Below are 17,972 nucleotides of genomic sequence, written 5' to 3'. Positions count from 1 at the left end.
CAACCTCCCAAAGCTGGCAAAAATTTGACATGTACCCTAACAGGAGAGGGATGTTACACCCACAGAATGGTGAAGAGAAACAGAATGTCAGCCCAAATAATAGATGAGAAAAGTTTGCTGATGTAGTATTAGGTTTTGAATGCCTGATATGAAGACCTTGGCAGGAAATGTGTCTTCTTAATGATACTCAACTTACAATAATATTAGAATCAACTTGTTTTCCTTGAATTCAACTTAGAGTGTCAGGCAGAATATTTCCCCTGTTTTAATTTTTAGTTTAATCTTGATTTGGAGTGCCAGTTTTATTTTAAAATGATTTAAAAAGTGGTGTAAAATAGCTCTGTTAATGCCTACGTAGGATAACGTAGAAGACTGAGAATTAAACATACTAATGCCGACTACAGTGCCACCTCTAAGTTTAATTCAGTATTTAGAGACACCTTTAATTACAAATGTAGTCATAGTCATCTTAGCAGCGGGGCCGTCCAGAGACGTACACAGAAAGGTCTGTGCGTGTTGTGATACAAACAGGGAAAGGATGGGAAGATATTCACAAGTCTAGGGTAAGAAAGGAAGGAGGAAGGTGAGGGAAGATTCTGAATTGGGCCAATACATACTCAAGCACAGATTCTCTGCAGGTAGGTAACAACCCAACAGGGAGAACAAGGAGGAAATGGTGTCCATGTGGCAGGTGTGTGTATGTGTGTGTTTCTGTTTTTTCCTTTACAAGGGATAATGAAATTGTCGTCTAGATTTGCGAGATGACAGAAAGAAACCCCTCAGAGGCTTTTGCATCTGATACCTTCTGTCAGTCTTCCGAGAAAGAATAGCTATGTGAATATTTTCTTAGTGAAGACCTCCAATCCCTTTTCTTCTTTCCACCAGTTTTGTCAGAATCACAACACAAATTATTCAGTTTTAAACAGCAAAGCTGTTCATGAATAGGACTGCTAATGGAACACTTGAAAGCCCTTCTCGTTTTGACAAGCCAGGTTCACACAGTATTTGTGGGCACAAGAGCAGGGTTTGTTTTTATCTGCATCTAGACAAGTTACCCCAGGAAAAGTTTTGTGCATGAGTTTTTTTTTTTTTTTAAAGAAATACCATCTAAGAGTTTTGACAGTGTTCTCAGCTGATAATCCTTAACCAATTAAAGAGGACCCACAAGAGATCTTGCTCATAAAAGATTTACAGAAAAGTCACAGTGTAGTTGAATTCAAAATGAAGAGTGGAAAGGTAAGTGAGCATTTCTGAATAATAACATATTCAGGAAAAGACAAAACATATCACCTCAAAATACAATGAAACAGCATTTTAAAAGATATCTTGGGAGACATTGCTCTCCCCTAACAACTCTTTAGAATAAACAGATTTCTTCAGGGTTACTCTGAACGACTAAAAGCACTGAATAGGTAATTGGGTTGACAGTCACCCTGTTTTGAGACAACACTCCAGCAACAGCTTCATTTTGATAATCTGAAAAACAGAAACGTTAGCTTGATTTTTTTCTAGCCGAACTGATGCTGGTAGAGGAAGATTCCAGTTTATTTATTTCTAAGGGATATTGCATATCAAAGCCTGGGTTAATTCCATTTGCTGCCACTTGTAAGTATTGGTTTTTAGAACATGATGCTGCTTTTGCAAGATTTGATAATTTATGTTTATTTTCTTCTCAAGTTGGGGGCAATGGCAGTAGGAAATGAGGTCTGTGGCAGGAAATGAGATCTGTAGAATCATAGAATGTTGGTTCTGCAGGAGAGAACAGGCAAGGGAGGGGAATTAAGAGCTATTAAATTCCCGTTGTATGCCAGGCACTGTGGTAGGTGCTTCATAATTTATAAACACCACAGTCTTATAAAGCATGTACTAATAGACCTAATTTGACAGATGTGAAAAAGGCTCAGAGAAGTCAAGGACTTTCTCCAGTGGCACATAGATAACGCGGTGGCAGAAAAAGCATTCCAATTTAGGGCTATCAAATTCCAGTGTTATGTTCTTCAGAATTCACGAGGCTGAATCCCCAGGGAAGAAATTTGGCATCGTCTAGTTCGGTGCTGCAAAATTCTAAATTCATATGCATCAGAGGAGAGTCTTGTGAAAACGCAGTTGCTGATTCAGTGGGTCTGGGGTGGGGCCTGAGAACCTGCATTTTAAAATTAGCTCCCAAATCCTGCTGCCGATGTAGGTTTGGGGACTACACTTTGAGTAGCCAGTCTCTGGTTTACCCTTTTGGATTCTGTTGTGGAAATCTGTGGTTCAGAGATGAAGACCCTAAGAACGCAGCGTGATAGGGAAGAACAAAGCTGACTCCATATTAGATCTGTTCCTTTGGCTCCAGCCCTGGGCTCTATTTCCAGTGCTGAGTCCTGCTGGTTCTGCACCTTTTGTAAAAGAATGTTGCCTAGAACCTGAAATGTGCAGGAGAGTCTGAAGGCTCTGACCTTTAAGGGTAGAACACTTTCCCATTCATTTAAAGGTAAAACGTTGCAGATTAGAAAATAATATTTGTCTTGTTGGAAGTTTATAGGAACATCATGACCTGACCTACATCACAGCTGCAAGAACAAAGGATTCCGACACCAGGAGGTTTGCACCACCAGTCACGCCCCCTCCCCTTTTTAGTATAAAAGGAGCCTGAATTCTGACTTGGGTAAGATGGTTCTCCAGGACATCAGTCTGCCATCTCAGTTTGCTGGCTTCCCAAATTCGCCGCTGCAGGTCTGACCTTCAACACACCCTCAGGGCAGAAGTCAGGAGCTCAGGGGAGAAGTCAAGAATGTGGCACTCTGTGCTCCGGGAAAACTGGTAGAACAGGCTTCAGACAGATACTTTCAGAAGAAATTTTTTATGAACCTGGATTCTTCCCATACTTAGAAAAGCACTAAAACCGTAAACTAAGATATCCATTCCCTGTGATGAGCAGCAGTGTTCTACCAAGGTGTGTGCTTGGTTGCACGCTTGTTGCCAAAATCACATATGCACTGACTTCCCGTCTTTGGAGCAGTTCTTCAGAGCTCTCTGAGAGGCTGTCTCCTGGGCTACTGTCCTCAGTGAGACAAGGAATAAACTCAGCTTACAGCATTTATGCTGTGTGTTTTTTTGTTTTTTGTTTTTTTTTTTAGGTCGACAAAGTGTGATGCACAAACAAGTCATGGAAAGACGTCCCTACAATTCTTCTACAAGCGTCAGAATCTCAAGTGTCCATGGCCAGGCAAGTACAGGAAAGGACTCCGTGGGCCTGGCAGGGTGCCAGCAAATGGGAGCCTCCCAAGAGGCAGCCCAGACGCAGCTCTCAGGGAGCACGAGGAAGGAATCAGGACTGGCGGTGACGCAGACTCTGCAAAGACCTCAGCCAGCCCTTGGAGACCTCTGAAGCCTGGGTGGCCTTGGCAGAGTAGGTCCATCTCCAAGCCAAACAATAGAGATATTCTAATGAATTCAGAAAGGCTTAGTTCAGCCTGCACTCTTCTATCAGGGAGTTAGGATCTCACTACGCAATCCTATTTGCACCTTCTTTCAATGATTCTTTCCTCCTAGAACATCGACCCTCCTCCAGGGAGCTGGGAGTGGTGGGCGGGGGCCTCTCCGTGCAACTGTGGATAATCAGACAATTATGCATTTCTGCTCTTTATACCCACAGTGCTACCAGGGGCTTCCTTTCCCTCCGCGTTGTAAGTCTGCCACAGGAATTCTAATTGACTTGTGTAATTTGGCTTCAAGATGCTCCACTGAATAGGGGATTATCTTGTTGGCAATAGACTGTGAGAGAATCTTATTGAATGATATCAACTAGTGGTTCTCATCCAATACCAACATCTGGGTGAATGAGGCAACTGGGTGAGCCACATCCACTTAACATAAAGGTGGAGCCCTTGTAAGAGTTAGATGCCCTTTTAAGAGTGACAAGGGAGATTGCTCCCATTCTGCTGCCAGGTGAGGACGCAACAAGAGGACAGCCATCTGCAAACCAGGAAGAGACCCTCACCAGTTACCGGAGCCGTTGGCATCTTGATTTTGGACTTCCAGCCTCCAGAACTGTGAGAAACAAATGTTTGTTGTTTAAGCCAACCAGTCTAAGGTTATGTGTTGTAGCAGCCCAGACTAAGCACCTAGTAACTTAGCAAGAACATGGAATATTAAACAAAACCTATTTTGTTAAAGAAGATAGGCACCTGGGGTTATCATTTATATATGATCTAATTTCTTTAGAATTATATGAACATAATGGAGGTTATTGAGCATTGTATCTGATCTAGAATTTGAGAACCTTATAGACTGGTATTGCTGAAGGAAAAAGAAAATGAAACACCAGCTTCTTGAAGGACAGAATTAACTAGTGGTTTCCCCCTTCAAAGGATAAGCCTGGTTGACAGAGGCAGACACAAGTGACATGTTCTCGACACTAACTAGTTATTTGGCCTTCTAGGTTATGGATCGCCTCTCGTTTATTAGTCTCAGCTTGCTCAGCTACAAAATACAGGAGGTAGACTCAGGGATCTCCAATGTGGATTTCACTTATAAAACTCTGATCCTGTGAAGCATGTTTTATATTAATTGAGTGAGTTTTAACAAGCTTTGATATATAATGTGTATCTACATGCGTGTGTATAATTTTTTTAATTCTGGTAGAGAAAGACTTACGATGGAAGCATCCATCAGTAATCTCATCTCCCGTCTCCACTCCTCCTAAGGAATCACCCTTAGTGGCTTCTCCTGGTGGAACCTCCGTAACATTAAGAGGGACGGATGCTTATGCTACTTCTCTGATTAATCAAGTTTAGATGATGGAGATTCTGCTTACATCTCCCACTGTATACAGTGATACAGCTGTGACGGAGGCCAGGCTCGCACAGCTCGCCACACAACAGGCTAGTACACTGGGAGACAAGGTGTGGGGACAAGGAATAGTGACTTTATTTGGAAAGCCAGCAGACTGAGAAGATGGTGGACTAGTGCCCCAGAGAACCATCTTACCCGAATTAGAGTTCAGGCTTCTTTTATACTAAAAGGGGAGGGTGTGTGGCTGGTTGTTGCAAACTTCTTAGTGTCAGAATCCTTTGTTCTTGCAGCTGTCCTCCTACGTCAGGTCATGACGTTCCCGTAAACCTCCAACAAGACAAATGTTATTTATTCTCTGTTCTGTAACCTTTTATCTCAATATGAATGGAAAAGTGTTATACCTTTAAAGGTCAGAGCCTTGAGAATAGGCTACCCCTACACATTTCAGGCTATAGGCAACATTCTTAACCTGTAGCAAAAGCAACAGAATACAAAGGTTGAAGTAAAAGAAACCGATTCACCATGGAGTCAGATTTTTCTTCCCTATTCTGTAGTTTCTTAATTACCTATAAACATTTATGCCTTTGTTTGTTTCATTTTCTGATTTTCCACTTTATAAGGTGAAAATAGTAATCTCCCTATCCTTTATTGGATCTTTCTTCCCATTTCCATCTCCCATCTTCTATTATTTATATTGTCTTACTGTTACACATGTCTACAGGTAGAGTTACAGTCTAGTCTGTAACCAGATTAAGTTTTGTGTTGGATTCTAACACAAATGTTGAAATGAGGATTCCAACCCTACCACTACCTTCTCAAGGGTGTGTGTGTGTGTGTGTGTGTGTGTGTCAGAGAGTAGGGGGGGATTTCTATGTATTTTTTCTTGTCTTTAACTCTACACTTCACTAGTTTCCTGTATTCTTACTTACTTTGACCATGTAATCTTTCCAGAGTTTGATAAGCAAATCAGCTCTTCCTCATGAGTTCTGGGCATAGCCTCCTTCACTCTGTTTTCTGTGACATCTCTCTTCTTCCATCTCCCAAATTTTTTGAAGTCTTCCACTGGGCCCCTTGCATTTCCTTTGATATAGTGGGCTTATTTTTTAGTCTTCTTCCTTTTAAAAATCATTTTAGAGCAGCAGAGGGAGAGGAAACAGGAACGTGTGTTTATCATCTTGACTCATAAGCTCCCAAAACACTATTATTAAATAGTAGCAATTTCTTGAAACACTGAAACGGAAATCCAAATATCACTTAAAATTTAAATATATTCAAGATTTAAATATATACAAAATAAATACATACTACATATTCATTTTCAGGGGAGATACAAAGCTTAAATAGAAACAGATAATTTTTAAAAAGGCAGATATAGAAAGTGAAAATGCTGTTTCAGCATAAAATTTATTTCAGGGCTTATTTCACACAAAGGAGTCAGACTAGACGAGGCACGTTATACAGTGGTGGTTGAGGAGCCTTTTCAGCCTCTTTTCTTCTTTAAATGCAGATGCTGACAGAAAGGACGGGTTAGATGCAGTCCACTTTCTCCTCAGTTGGCTGACTTTTTAGAGAATTATACACCATGAAGCTAAATTGAGTAAACGCTGGCAGTTTATTGCAAGCAGCACCTGGGGCCAAAAAAGAGAAGGTTGTTTGGTGACATCTAGAATGGACATATTTACATCCAGTATGGACTCAGCTGCTCCACCTGGACACTGGCTGCTGGTACCTGATGTCCAGTCAAGACACACAGACCTGGACGTGCGTCCTCCTTAGCACCGATTAGCTGACAGTCCATCTCTTTGAACCTCAGAACATAGGCTGAGTTTTTGCTCCTATATGGGTGCTGTCATTGATACTATTATTTTACTGTTTTCATATCCTTTTCATGGCCAAAACAAAAAATTTCAGGCAGATGCTAAAAACAGTCACTAGAACATTCCCTTCATGCATCCGTAATCCTCCCCTCCCCAGGCTTCCTGTTCTTTTCACTCCTCTGCTCTGGCAGAAAGTGAGGACACTCATTTATCAAGATGCTGTCAGACAACAGTGATTTCTTCCCCTGCTCAAGCATCTGGACAGGCCCCTTCAAATGCCATTACTTTAAATATAAGGAACTGGTCAATTTTAAATTCATCTACAATTACATAATTATCATTTTACATCCTATTAAATCCAACTTTGAGCCTTCTAAGGTCTATTTCCTAAGAGGCAATCAATGAAACTGACTTATTTTACACATAAAGCCTTTCCCTGCCATAACTTATATTGACTTTCGTGTTTCAGTACTTAAAAAAAAAGAGTAAGGAATTCCTCAAACAAGTTTTTCAAATACCAGACTGTGGGAAGCAAAAGATCAAAGCACAGTAATAAGCAGTCTAACCTAGTAAGTGCTATTGATCAGTGGGCTGTGTAGCCTCCCGTCTGAAATCTCACTAATGAGGAGCCGCATGGTTGATCTTGAAACGCACTGAAACTGTGATGGGCTCGTACAGAACGTAAATGAAACAAAGGACATGCCTCAAATACAGTGCAAAAATAATTGTGCCAACGCCTTTGGTTTACTAATTAGTAATACATTTTGTACCTTGGAGCCCCAAGATCAAAATGACCGAGACATTTAACTAATGAACGGAAAAGAAGTGGGGAAGGTAATTTATTCCTGCCTACTTCTAATTAATAAAAGCATTTGACTAGGTCAGCCCATCTCAGCATGTACCTGAGCTGAAGGTAAACTTTACATAGGACAGATGTCAGTGGTCAGAGCTAAGAGCCAAACACTGGATTGCACCTACTGCCAATCAACTAAAGGAGGGGTTCAGGTGTATTTTTAACACTTTGGGGGTCCTCACACATCAACACTTAACGTTTATCCAGTGCCTACTCAACAGTCTGTTTCTTTTCCACAAGAATAAAATACACGACAATATTTTAAAGTGTTCTCATCAACATTTGCAGATTTGCACATACATGGATTCCAAGTAAAACCTACCATAACCTCCAGTCACGTTGGCACATATTACCGCCCCGAAGAAGTTTGGGAAATACTTCTGGATTCTTGCAATCACTTTCTGGCATGCTGTGGTTGGATCTTTCCCTCTCCTCATATATTCTACAGCTTGGTAGCTGATGTAGACAAAAGGTGAAACTTCAGTATCAGCATAAACTCACTCCAAATTTGGTTCCTTGAAGTTAGAAATCTAAAACCATCAAAATTGTCGTGTTTGATAGAATACAGTGCACATAAATGAACAAAAGTCAGAAACTCCTGTGGGAGTATCAACAGGAAAGCAGGTGAACCGTGATACCATGTCTGTCTTTTCAATGAATCCACCCACTCCTTTCAGCTTAGGACGATTATTTTTGACTCTGGCCGAGTACCTGTTACTTAGGGGTAACAGCCAGAAGTCAAAAAGTCTAGAGGTTATATTTAAATACGAAATGGAGCTACAATCAGTGGGGAAAGTAACAATCAATGAGCAAAACCTCTAGTTGTAATGGCTGGGTTTCAGTAATTAATTGTACACAGACTGCCTTCTCTATTTTGATCATCGGTTACCACAGTTCCTTTACTCAGTGGCCTGACAGCTGTTATTTAAATGGTTCAGGAGGATACTCATCTGTGAAGCAGCGCGAGCAGGATTCTTCTGTTTCCGAGGACCACGATTACTTAATTTGCATGATTAGTATTATCGAAAGGAGAGTGTGAAGAGTGGGTAAGCGGGGTTTCTAGAAAGCGCTAGCACACAGAAATTCGGGTTACATGGCACAGACGATTATTTTCTGTCTTGCCAGGTGGCATCTTGTCTAAAGAGCTCTGAAAGTCACAGATCTAAGAGGTCACCTTGGGAGGAAGCGCATCAGTATGTCACCGTCCCCAGTGGCGGCGGCGGCTCCCGCGGTGTCGTCGGCGTAGGCCCCTGACCCAGGTATGGGTGAGTCTCCGACTCGGCTTTGTAAGGGTGCAGCACAGGGATTCAGGACAGGAAATCAAGTGCGAAAACGTTTTATGAGATGTTCCTACTTAGCCACTGTTCACTGTTTTAAGTCAATTCATCAAAATACACAGAAAAAAGACTGCCCTCAGTTTTTCACCTTAGGTTTTTGGCAAAGGGCACAAACTACGTGAGAACCAGATAGTGCCAGCCTCGTGCAGCCGGAGGCTGCAGGCTCTCAGGGACCGGCCTCCCATCCCCACCCTTACGACCTCACTTCTGGATTGTCCCCACTTACAGTCTATTCCTGCTTTCTAGCTAATGTGCCAAAATTTTACCAAGGTTTCTCCTTGCATTTAACCTTCCCTGCTTTTCTACTCCTTTGACATAAAACCCAGAAATACCTAGAGACCCCCTGAAATCTGGCTCTGGTCTTCCCCTCCCGCACCCGACAGAGGTGCAGTTTTGCTTCCAGCCCTCAGAAGCCCTGAACGCAGGTGTGGACTACTTTGAATCTGCTAGAGCCTTGGCTGGCATGTCCCCTGTCCCTCTCTGAGGCTCAGGGTCAGCTCCCAGCATCTCTCTCCCGGCCTCCCCAACTGCTCTGGCTTCATCTGATCACCGCTGCCATCCCTGAACTCTGCAGCTCTGGCCGAGACCCCCTCTCCTTTGCACTTAGCAGCTATCATTTGTTTTCTTTCCCACTTGTTCATCTCAGCTGTGCTTTGCACTGTGCACCCCCTGTAGCACTCAGGACATATTGGTTGACACACAACACATACTTTCAAGATCTGTTCTTTTAGAAACACTAACCCAGGTATTTTGAATTTTATACCATTTGTAGATGTACCAGCAGCAGTGTGTCCCATCTTATCAAGGACAACCATGCCTAGAAGTTAAAAATATATGTATCATTGTAGGTATCAACTCTGAAGTGTAACTCAAATATAACCAAATAACTGAGCAGTTGGTAATATAAATATCCTCTTTCATCAGTATCACGTAGAAGACAATAGGAAACAGGAATACTAAAAACTATAGCAATGGTATAATTTATGCTTTGTTTTTGCTTGAAGTATAGCTGATTTACAATGTTGTGTTAGTTTCGGGTATACAGCAGGTGATTCAGTTACATACATACATATATTCTTTTCCTTTTTCCCATCACAGGTTATTACAAGGTATTTAATATAGTTCTCTCTGCTACACATTAGGTCCTTGTTGTTTACCTATTTTATGTACAGTAGTATATGTTAATCCCCAATTTGTGCTTTTTAATGACCTGGTTTCATAGCATCATTTTGTAGACATCCCATATCCTCACTCTTCAAATTGCTCACTTTTCCATGCCTTTTCAAAGGTAATACCAAAGGAAATCACTGCTATGGCCTAATAGAAATTTTCAGTACTACAGCTTGGAAAGATCACTTGAATGTGGCAAACAACACAAAATTACTAAAGAACTAAATGTCAAACAAATTTTTAAAAATCCCCAAGTGAACAGTGATTAGACTTATGTATAAGGTAATCTACCAAGATGTACACTGCGCTAGGTGTCTGCTATGCTGTACTATGCATAGATGTTCTGAAAAGAATGTGTGTGTGTATGCATGTGTATATAGAGAGATTTTTTTTTCTTTAACTGGCAGTTAATCAAAATCACCTTCTGGCACATGAATAAGGATAAAGAAGTAAAGAACTACAGGAAGGCAGTTTAAAATGGCTGAACTTTAAACACAAAAACTGTATAGAAGGCAAGTTACCAATAGTATCATGACCGTAACCATATCCTGTTTCTTTGTGGATAGAACCATCTTGCTTAAAGACACTGCGTGGTTTGTAGGGTCCACAGTATTTTGAAGAATCTGGTATCACGTTCTGTAAACGAGATTTAAGATTTTTCAGAAAGGGTGATTTTAGAAATCAGCAAGTAGTTACGCACAATCACTAAACATTAGCAAGAAACCGAAAGGACATCGGGTAACTGAAAGATAAGAATTAAAAGCCAAAGATTAGCTAAGTTTTTGTGAACAGACATATAATTTTACTAAATACCTAGTCTAGCCTCAGAATTACATAATATGGAGTAGACATCTATATTATCTGGGAAAAGATCCTCAGGTTTTCTCTTTATATGTCAAAAATTCTCAGCACAATGGCAAATATAAATAATTTTTTAGATTAGATTAGATTTTTTAGATTCCTCAAAGAAATTACTACCTGACCTTTAAATTTTAAAGTTTATTCCCTGACCAAAGAGAGTTATTCTGAGATTTAGAGCAAACTCTATTTTAAAACCACAAAATTTTCAAATCTAGGTTCATGTGAACATATTCTAAATTATACTCTCAGATTCTTTTATGAATCTTAAAGACTCAAGAAAATAATCCAGATTCATGAATTCAGGTTGTGCATATGGGTTAGTATCAAAGCAAGAAGCCCACCATTCATGTCTCACTCCCTAGTGCACTGGGTGCCTCCTCCCGTGCCCTGGTTCCATGCAGTAATCTCTTTCAAGTGACTCCTTGGTTACTCAAAGGAAATTAGAATTTGGTGGAGAAACAAATGAGAGACTGAGCTACTCCACAGAAGGACTCTGGATGGCAAAGACAAACTGATTTATGCTGAAAGTCCCGTTGATTTAAAGACAAATTACCTTCCTAGTAACATACTAGACACCTAACAGTACAAATCTGCAAGTTAAGGGCAAGATACTGGATACATCTCACATAGATAAAATATATGAAATATTTCAGACTCATGGTTTCCAAATTCTGTGAGGGTATTTTTTTGTTTTGTTTTGTCTTTAACATATGGAACTTTTATTACAAGGATACATAGCAGAGCAGTTCTGAGTGAGGCAGCCCGTCTCCCCACGGCAGAACCTTCACAGTCTGAAAGTACTGCCAGGGACCAGAAGTTCCCCACTCTGGATGTGGACTGGATGCAGCCAGGGAGCTTTCAAGAACATCCACACCCGGAGGCAGTTTAAGTCATTGGTTCTAAAATGCAACCAGGATGCTCACCTAGCACTGCAGGCAACAGGGAGACGACTAGAGCAGAAGGGATGTCAGGTAACATTTCAAATCACTTACCTTTACAAATCATGCATACGTACCCTCCAGTAATTTGGCTGACAGTTCTGAGCAAGCCAATCTGAATGGAGAGCCCGAGAGTCCTTGGTAGATAAATCCTCGTCCACAAACCCCATGCTCTGGGCAAATTTGGTGGCTGGAGATGGGGAAGAAAAATGTAAATGAGTTAGGTGTCCTCTCTCAAACAAAACAGATGCACAGGAAGTGTGCTGGATCCGCTGTCTCCGAAGTGGAGCACAACCATCCTGGGGGTGAACAGAGACTTTCTCAGGCGTGTTCAGATGTGAAGTTTTACCGGCATCGGTTTCTAGATCTTAGCTTCCATCTGTCCTTCCCTCCTAACACCAATCTGCTGAGACCCCCGGCGGGTGTTTGATGACAGTTCTCCTTCCCCGCCACCCTCTCCCTCCAGCATCTCCCTTCTACTTCACAAAAGGAAAAGCACACCTCTGAACAGTGAATCTTATGGACTGACCTGGGGTGTGACGCCCAGGGTGTCAAAAAAATGTTGAGACACCAAACAAGGGGACAAATGGATTCCACAAAAGAGTAACATCCTTTGTTTGTCAGCCAGTTTTCCATTCTGTACTTCAACAAAACGGAAGGACGCCTACTAGAGTTGTCTGCTAACACATCATTAAAATCATTAAATCACAACGACAGATGGGGTATAGCTCAGTGGTAGAGCATGTGCTTAATATGAATGAGGCCCTGGGTTCAAGCCCTAGTAACTTTATCAAAAAAAAAAAAAAATGACAAATCACTGTACGATTTTTGGTTTTTATCCTGGAAGGTATTCAAGTCAGTGCCATCATCAGAGTGAAACCCCTTACATTCTCTTCTTATGTCCTTGGGTCTCACACCCACAAAAACTTAACATAAGAAGAGAAATGCCAAATCCTGTTTCGCTCCAGCAATGATTCATCTACTGATGATAAACTGATTTATTGAAAATCCTATTTTAAAAATGAATAAAGTAAGATTTAGAAGTGAAGCAGCTTATTAGAAGTTAAATGGATACTAAGTAAAACAGCTTGAATGAATTTCAGCTGAGGTCTGCTTTTATCCACTATTCTATACTGAGTCCTTTTTCCATAGTGAAGACTACAGACAAAAGACGACATAAAAATTGAAAACAGTTACAACATACCTGACTCTCCCACTAAAAGTGTGTGTGTTGTGTGTTCCAGCACTTTCCGTGCCACACCAATGGCGTTTTTAATTCGTCTAAGATCACCCACTGCTCCTACATTCATAGTAGTGCTACAGGGAAAAAATGCAGTAAGATTTACTATGGTATTTTTATAGGTCCGTAGATTTTAAAAAAATTATTTTAAGCTATAGTGTTTTGTAGGATAAACTCCACCATCTTAACACAGAAGTGACCGCACAGCCATGAAGTTCACCCAAATTCTCACAATCAGACATACTAAGGAACAAGCAAAATTGATTTACCATGTACTCCCAAAGCACTGAAACTCTCAGGTTCTCCTGGCTCGTTTGAAATATGGCTTTTGAAAGGGGTTTTAAGGCTTTAGGTCGGGCAAACCACAGCATCTGTGGTTGGCAGATAAACGACAGTTTACCAGGTCAGAGACATATTTTTGTACCTTGGGGGCTCTCCCTCTTCTCAAGAGACACGTACCTCCATGTGATATTTCTATTATGATGATGATTTTTTTTAATTGAAGTATAGTTGATTCACAATGTTGTGTTAGTTTCTGGTGTACAGCACAGTGATTCAGTTATATATATATTTCAGATTCTTTTTCAATATAGGTTATTACAAGATACGAATATAGTCCCCTGTGCTATCCAGTAGGACCTTGTTGTTTATCTGATCTTTTCATTGAGGGGGAAACTCCTTGTGTTTGGAAAGCCAGGGACAATAAGCTGCAGGTTGTGGCCTGGGACAAAACATCCGGATTTGTCCATCTTGCTCTTAGTAAAGACTCAGCAACCATAAATGTAACTCAACGTGGAGCCCAGGTGCAGAGATAAACGAGGTTCTGAGGAGCATCTTACCCCTCCATGAGCATGGCATCCAGCGTGGTTTCTCCGGACTCGTCAGGGCTCCCGCCGAAGCCCACAGTGCCGTCACACTGCTCCACCTCACACGAGGCACAGCCGCCCTCCACCGCATCCAGGCTGGAGCCTCCGAGAGCTAAGGTCTTCCATGCTGGTAATCACATCCCGAGAGTGCTTGTTTATATACTGATTTTTTTTTCCCCAATGTCAAATGCAACAAACGAAAAATGTCCTGAAAACTCATATTTAAAAAAAGAAAAAGTTTTCACGTTTACTCTAAGTTAAACTGAAATGTTAATTTATCAAGTGCTACGAAGAAGCCAGAATGATAGAGACAAAATTATCGAACACAACTGTTTACAGTGAAGAATTCAAAGACTTTGGTGTATTGATGTAAAGTGAGAGGTTTTTTTTCCCCCACTTATTAGTACCTAATTCTACTGTGTGTGGGAAAAGTAGTCTATTCTTCAGTTTCAAAAGTTAGAATTGAAGTTGTAACTGAAGTTACAGCTGAAATAAAAGACAAGTTGAAGATTCATTAAATCATAGCCTCATAAATTCCTTCTGCATCATCAGATTATTAAAATTATACATAAATAATGTTTCTATTATTAAGGTAACACCTATCACAGCAGACTCAGCAACAAACCGTAACAGCAATGAATTACAACGTTGGCTTCACACGGATTGATTCATTTAGTCTTTCGGGTATTGTACAATTACTATCCTCATTTTGAACAGGAGGAAACAGACCCAGAGAGGTTAAGTAATTTGCTCGAGGTTACACAGCTAGTAGGTGGCAGAGCCAGGATTCAACAGTAGCCAGTTTGGCTCCAGTGGCCATGCTTTTAGCACTAAACACTGTCCTGCGGAGCCCCACACGTCAAAAACGAGAGGGGAAAAAAGGTCTTCAATGGTCAATTTCTTCACTGATAAAAACAGAATTCCTTGAAGGGTGGTGTTACTACTGGTAAGTAATTTAAAGTATTACTACTGTAAGAACAGGCTTGAAAGTATAATTGCCTGCAAACCAACATCACTTAGGCAGCTTAAAAAAAAAAAAAACAAAACAAAACAGACAGAGGCTTTGGTTCCAGCAGTGAAATCAAAATCTCAGGATATCTGAGGCCCAGGCGCGAGTATTTCTGAGAAGCTCCAAGGATGATTTTAATGTATAACCAAGACTGGAACCCTGTATTCCAGGCGGCAAACACAGCGCGTATGCATGTGGCAGAAAAAAGTAAATGTAAAAAGAGTACGCTTTGTTAAGTATCACTCACTGGCAAAGCTTACAGGGAGAGGGGTCCCGGGGAGACGCGACAGGTTAGGAAGCGGAGGTGGACACACAACCCGGGAAAAGACTGGATGTCAGGCGAAAGACAGCCTAGACGCCACTGGAAGGGTCTCAGCAGAAAGGCCACAACTGCTCCAGGTCGTCAGCAGCTTGGAAAACACAGCGACTGGAGGCTGAGCAGACGGAGTTACCCAGCCGCTGAGGACCTAGGGAGTAGCGGCGGGGACGAAGATCCACTGCAGGGGACGCCGCTGCGACGCAGGAGGCGCAGGAAGGGCTGGAGGGAGCCCGCCGAGGCCCGGCCCCGGCCCCAGCCCCCCGGGTGAGGTCGGCACTCGTCCTTCCCACCCGCAGGCTCTCCCGGCGCAGCCCGGGTCCCCGCACCTGCTTCGGTTGCGTTCCTAAAAGGCCAAGTGTTGAGGACCAGGGGCAGCGGGCTGGAGCTGCGCACGGGGGCTGGGCCGGGCAGCAGCAGCAGCTGCAGCTGCAGCACAAGCACGGCAGGGAGGCTCGGCTTCGGCGCCATGGCTGTGCGCCGAGCGGAGGAGCGCGGAAAGGTCGCGGCCGCCGCCTAGGGTCAGCGTCGCCGCGGCCGCCCCGCACCCGGAACTTAGGGTCTGCGGCGCCACGCCCACCCCTTGGGGCGTGGTCCCACTCCCCTCAACTCTCGCGAGACGTGGTTTCCTGGGGGCCCACGGGAGGTTTAATCCCCGGCGTCCGTGCTGAGGCGCTCCTTAGGCTCTACGCCGGGTTTCTTGTTTAATATTGGGCTGAAAATTAGTGTGAAATTACGCAGCCGTGGGTTGCACGACCCTAGGAACTTTTAAGTTTGACTTTCACTTAGGAGTTTTCACATATTAAAAGTTGAAGTTGGTAAGTTTGGCGAACCCACCCCGTGCTCTGTGGGGGCCCGGCCTGGAGGCCGGGGGTGCTTGCCGAGTGAGGTGAAGCGGCCCGCTTGCCACCGGGTGTGTTTAGGTTTCTCCCAGCCGCGCCTTCGGTTGTCCCTCCACAGCAGCTCTTGGTAGGACGTCCTCTCGTTATAAATCCCTGAGGTGAGGGTAGAGGAGAAACGCGGGAAGCGGGGACCAGCCCTCTGCGCAGCTCACTGAAGGGCACCTTCCCGCACCTCCAGGGCGGGAAGCTGCCTCCGTGCCTTTCTGAGTGTGTTTTATCTCGTGCCTGGCACCATTAGGTGCTTAATAAATGTTGAAAAAAGGCGGAATGGAGACGTTACCTTGTTGAAAGGTGAACTGAGGCATGTTAAAGATTTTGGAAGCTTTTTAAGTAGACATATAAAGAAAGCATAATTATTGTTGGAAAGTTAGTTTATAACCTTTTACTTGTGTCTTTTTAATTTACATGTTCCTAACAATTAGGTTTAAATTTACTCTTGGAAATTTTATGAGACATTAAACAGCTAATCATGCTTTTAAGTTATCGTTCTCGCTGACAAATTCTGTAATAGAGAAAACGAGCCTGACTTTTAGTAAACTGAGGTAGAAGAGTAATTAATGCTGGTAACTCTGAAGACATGCCCGTTTTAATTAAATCAAGCAACTTGAATTAGCTTTTATTTAGCAAAGATTATCCTAGATCATGTGAACTTGAAAAACATTTGCGTTAGTTTCTCTATTTCTGTCAGGCTACTTGATTTACATAATGTTTGTCTTTCAGGCAATTAAATAGAACTCCTTACAAATTAAATTTGGCAATACTAACTGGAGGTTGAAAAAAATCCACGCATCTGTGTAACATCCAAACATAGACATAAACATACAAGCAGATGCAAACAGAGATCTTAGAGCTTTCGTTTGATAATTTTAGACATGAGACAGGTATGATAACGCCAAACTCACTAGTTTATAAAAGAACATTGGATCCAAATTGTGTTTCTGGCAGATGGAATAAGTTAAGGTGACCTGTTCAGATAGCTTTTTACTAATATTTGTGAAACTTTTTTAAGATTTTTCATAGGCCTGGTTTTCAAAATAGACATTGCTTTTTTTTCTCTCCTTCTATTAAGAATTAACTTGGTTTCTAGAGAAGACCAGTTACATCTCAAAAGGCACAGAGAATGCAAGTTCCACCGAGAAGCACTTTTGTTCCCTATGTCCAGGTCATTTACAAAATCTCCAGGTGTTTTGAGCTAAATTGGAGAGGTTTAGGGATTGGCTTAAAAAAAAAAAAAAAGGATGAATGTGCTTTAAATTGTTTCTAGAGTCATATTTCTGTTTTTGTGGAAACTGGAGTTGAAACACAAGTACAGATGTTTTTAATTCCTCAAGTAATTGGGTTGCAATCTGAAAGATTCCAAGAGGCCGACCCACCCGTCCAACTACTTACCCCCAATGTGCTTCTCTATCAGGGAGAATATCTTCAACTAAAATGGAAATCACAGAGTCCTACATTTTAGATTTAGAGCTGTGGGTCTTTGGAATGTTTAAGTAAATCCTTCCACAAAGGCTTCAGAATATTTTTCTTTCCCTCTGGGGACATAGTTTCAGTTTAGAGGAGAAGACCTAGAAAAAGTTGCTAACAGGCTCTAAACACCATCTTCCAATTTGGTCAGCTTCTCACCACAGAGCTGCTTTAATAATAATTTTTAAAAATCCTGTCGAATATCTTGTCTGGTTTTACCTGGGGCAAACAGTAAATGTTCCTGGCAATACTGAACAACTCTTTGGATGCAAGAGGCATCCCCCAAAAGTACAAAACTTACTACCCTCCCAAGCTCCAGAGCCACCCCCAAAGATAATCAAATGAAGGCTCAGACATTCCCCCGAGAGCTGGCAACAATCTGTGGACTCAGGCTTCAAAGGGGTGCAAGCCATGTCTCTG

The 17,972-nt window shown here is 42.1% G+C and overlaps 1 protein-coding gene across 2 annotated transcripts; it reads right to left on the bottom strand.

Annotated features, from left to right (window-relative positions):
* Positions 1–6,029: 6,029 nt before the first annotated feature.
* AGA (aspartylglucosaminidase) lies at positions 6,030–15,739 on the bottom strand. 2 transcript variants are annotated; one of them, XM_031440341.2, is made up of 9 exons: positions 15,516–15,734; positions 13,835–13,988; positions 12,960–13,072; positions 11,833–11,945; positions 10,478–10,592; positions 9,528–9,603; positions 8,624–8,731; positions 7,772–7,905; positions 6,030–6,407 (listed from the first exon to the last, which is right to left on the bottom strand). In XM_031440341.2, exons 1-9 carry the CDS (start codon positions 15,655–15,657, stop codon positions 6,307–6,309), a joined length of 1,056 nt encoding a protein of 351 aa, XP_031296201.1. In that variant the 5' UTR covers positions 15,658–15,734; the 3' UTR covers positions 6,030–6,306. The 2 variants fall into 2 exon arrangements, with proteins under 2 accessions (XP_031296201.1, XP_031296202.1); XM_031440342.2 differs by lacking the exon at positions 6,030–6,407 and having other exon boundaries at positions 9,550–9,603; positions 15,516–15,739.
* Positions 15,740–17,972: the final 2,233 nt, after the last annotated feature.

Source organism: Camelus dromedarius, chromosome 22 (genome assembly GCF_036321535.1).
Source record: "Camelus dromedarius isolate mCamDro1 chromosome 22, mCamDro1.pat, whole genome shotgun sequence".
Taxonomy (NCBI): Eukaryota; Metazoa; Chordata; class Mammalia; order Artiodactyla; family Camelidae; genus Camelus; species Camelus dromedarius.
This window is presented reverse-complemented; position numbering and strand designations above follow the sequence as displayed.

Bases quoted from the DNA above. Each gene is read 5' to 3' on its own strand.
- AGA (XM_031440341.2), bottom strand. From the start codon at position 15,657: ATGGCGCCGAAGCCGAGCCTCCCTGCCGTGCTTGTGCTGCAGCTGCAG. The intron at 10,593-11,832 runs GTACGTATGCAT...TCTCGTTTACAG, and splicing joins GTCAGCCAAATTACTGGAGG to AACGTGATACCAGATTCTTC. The intron at 8,732-9,527 runs GTTAGTGTTTCT...ACCCTTACAAAG, and splicing joins ATAAAATTCAAAATACCTGG to CCGAGTCGGAGACTCACCCA.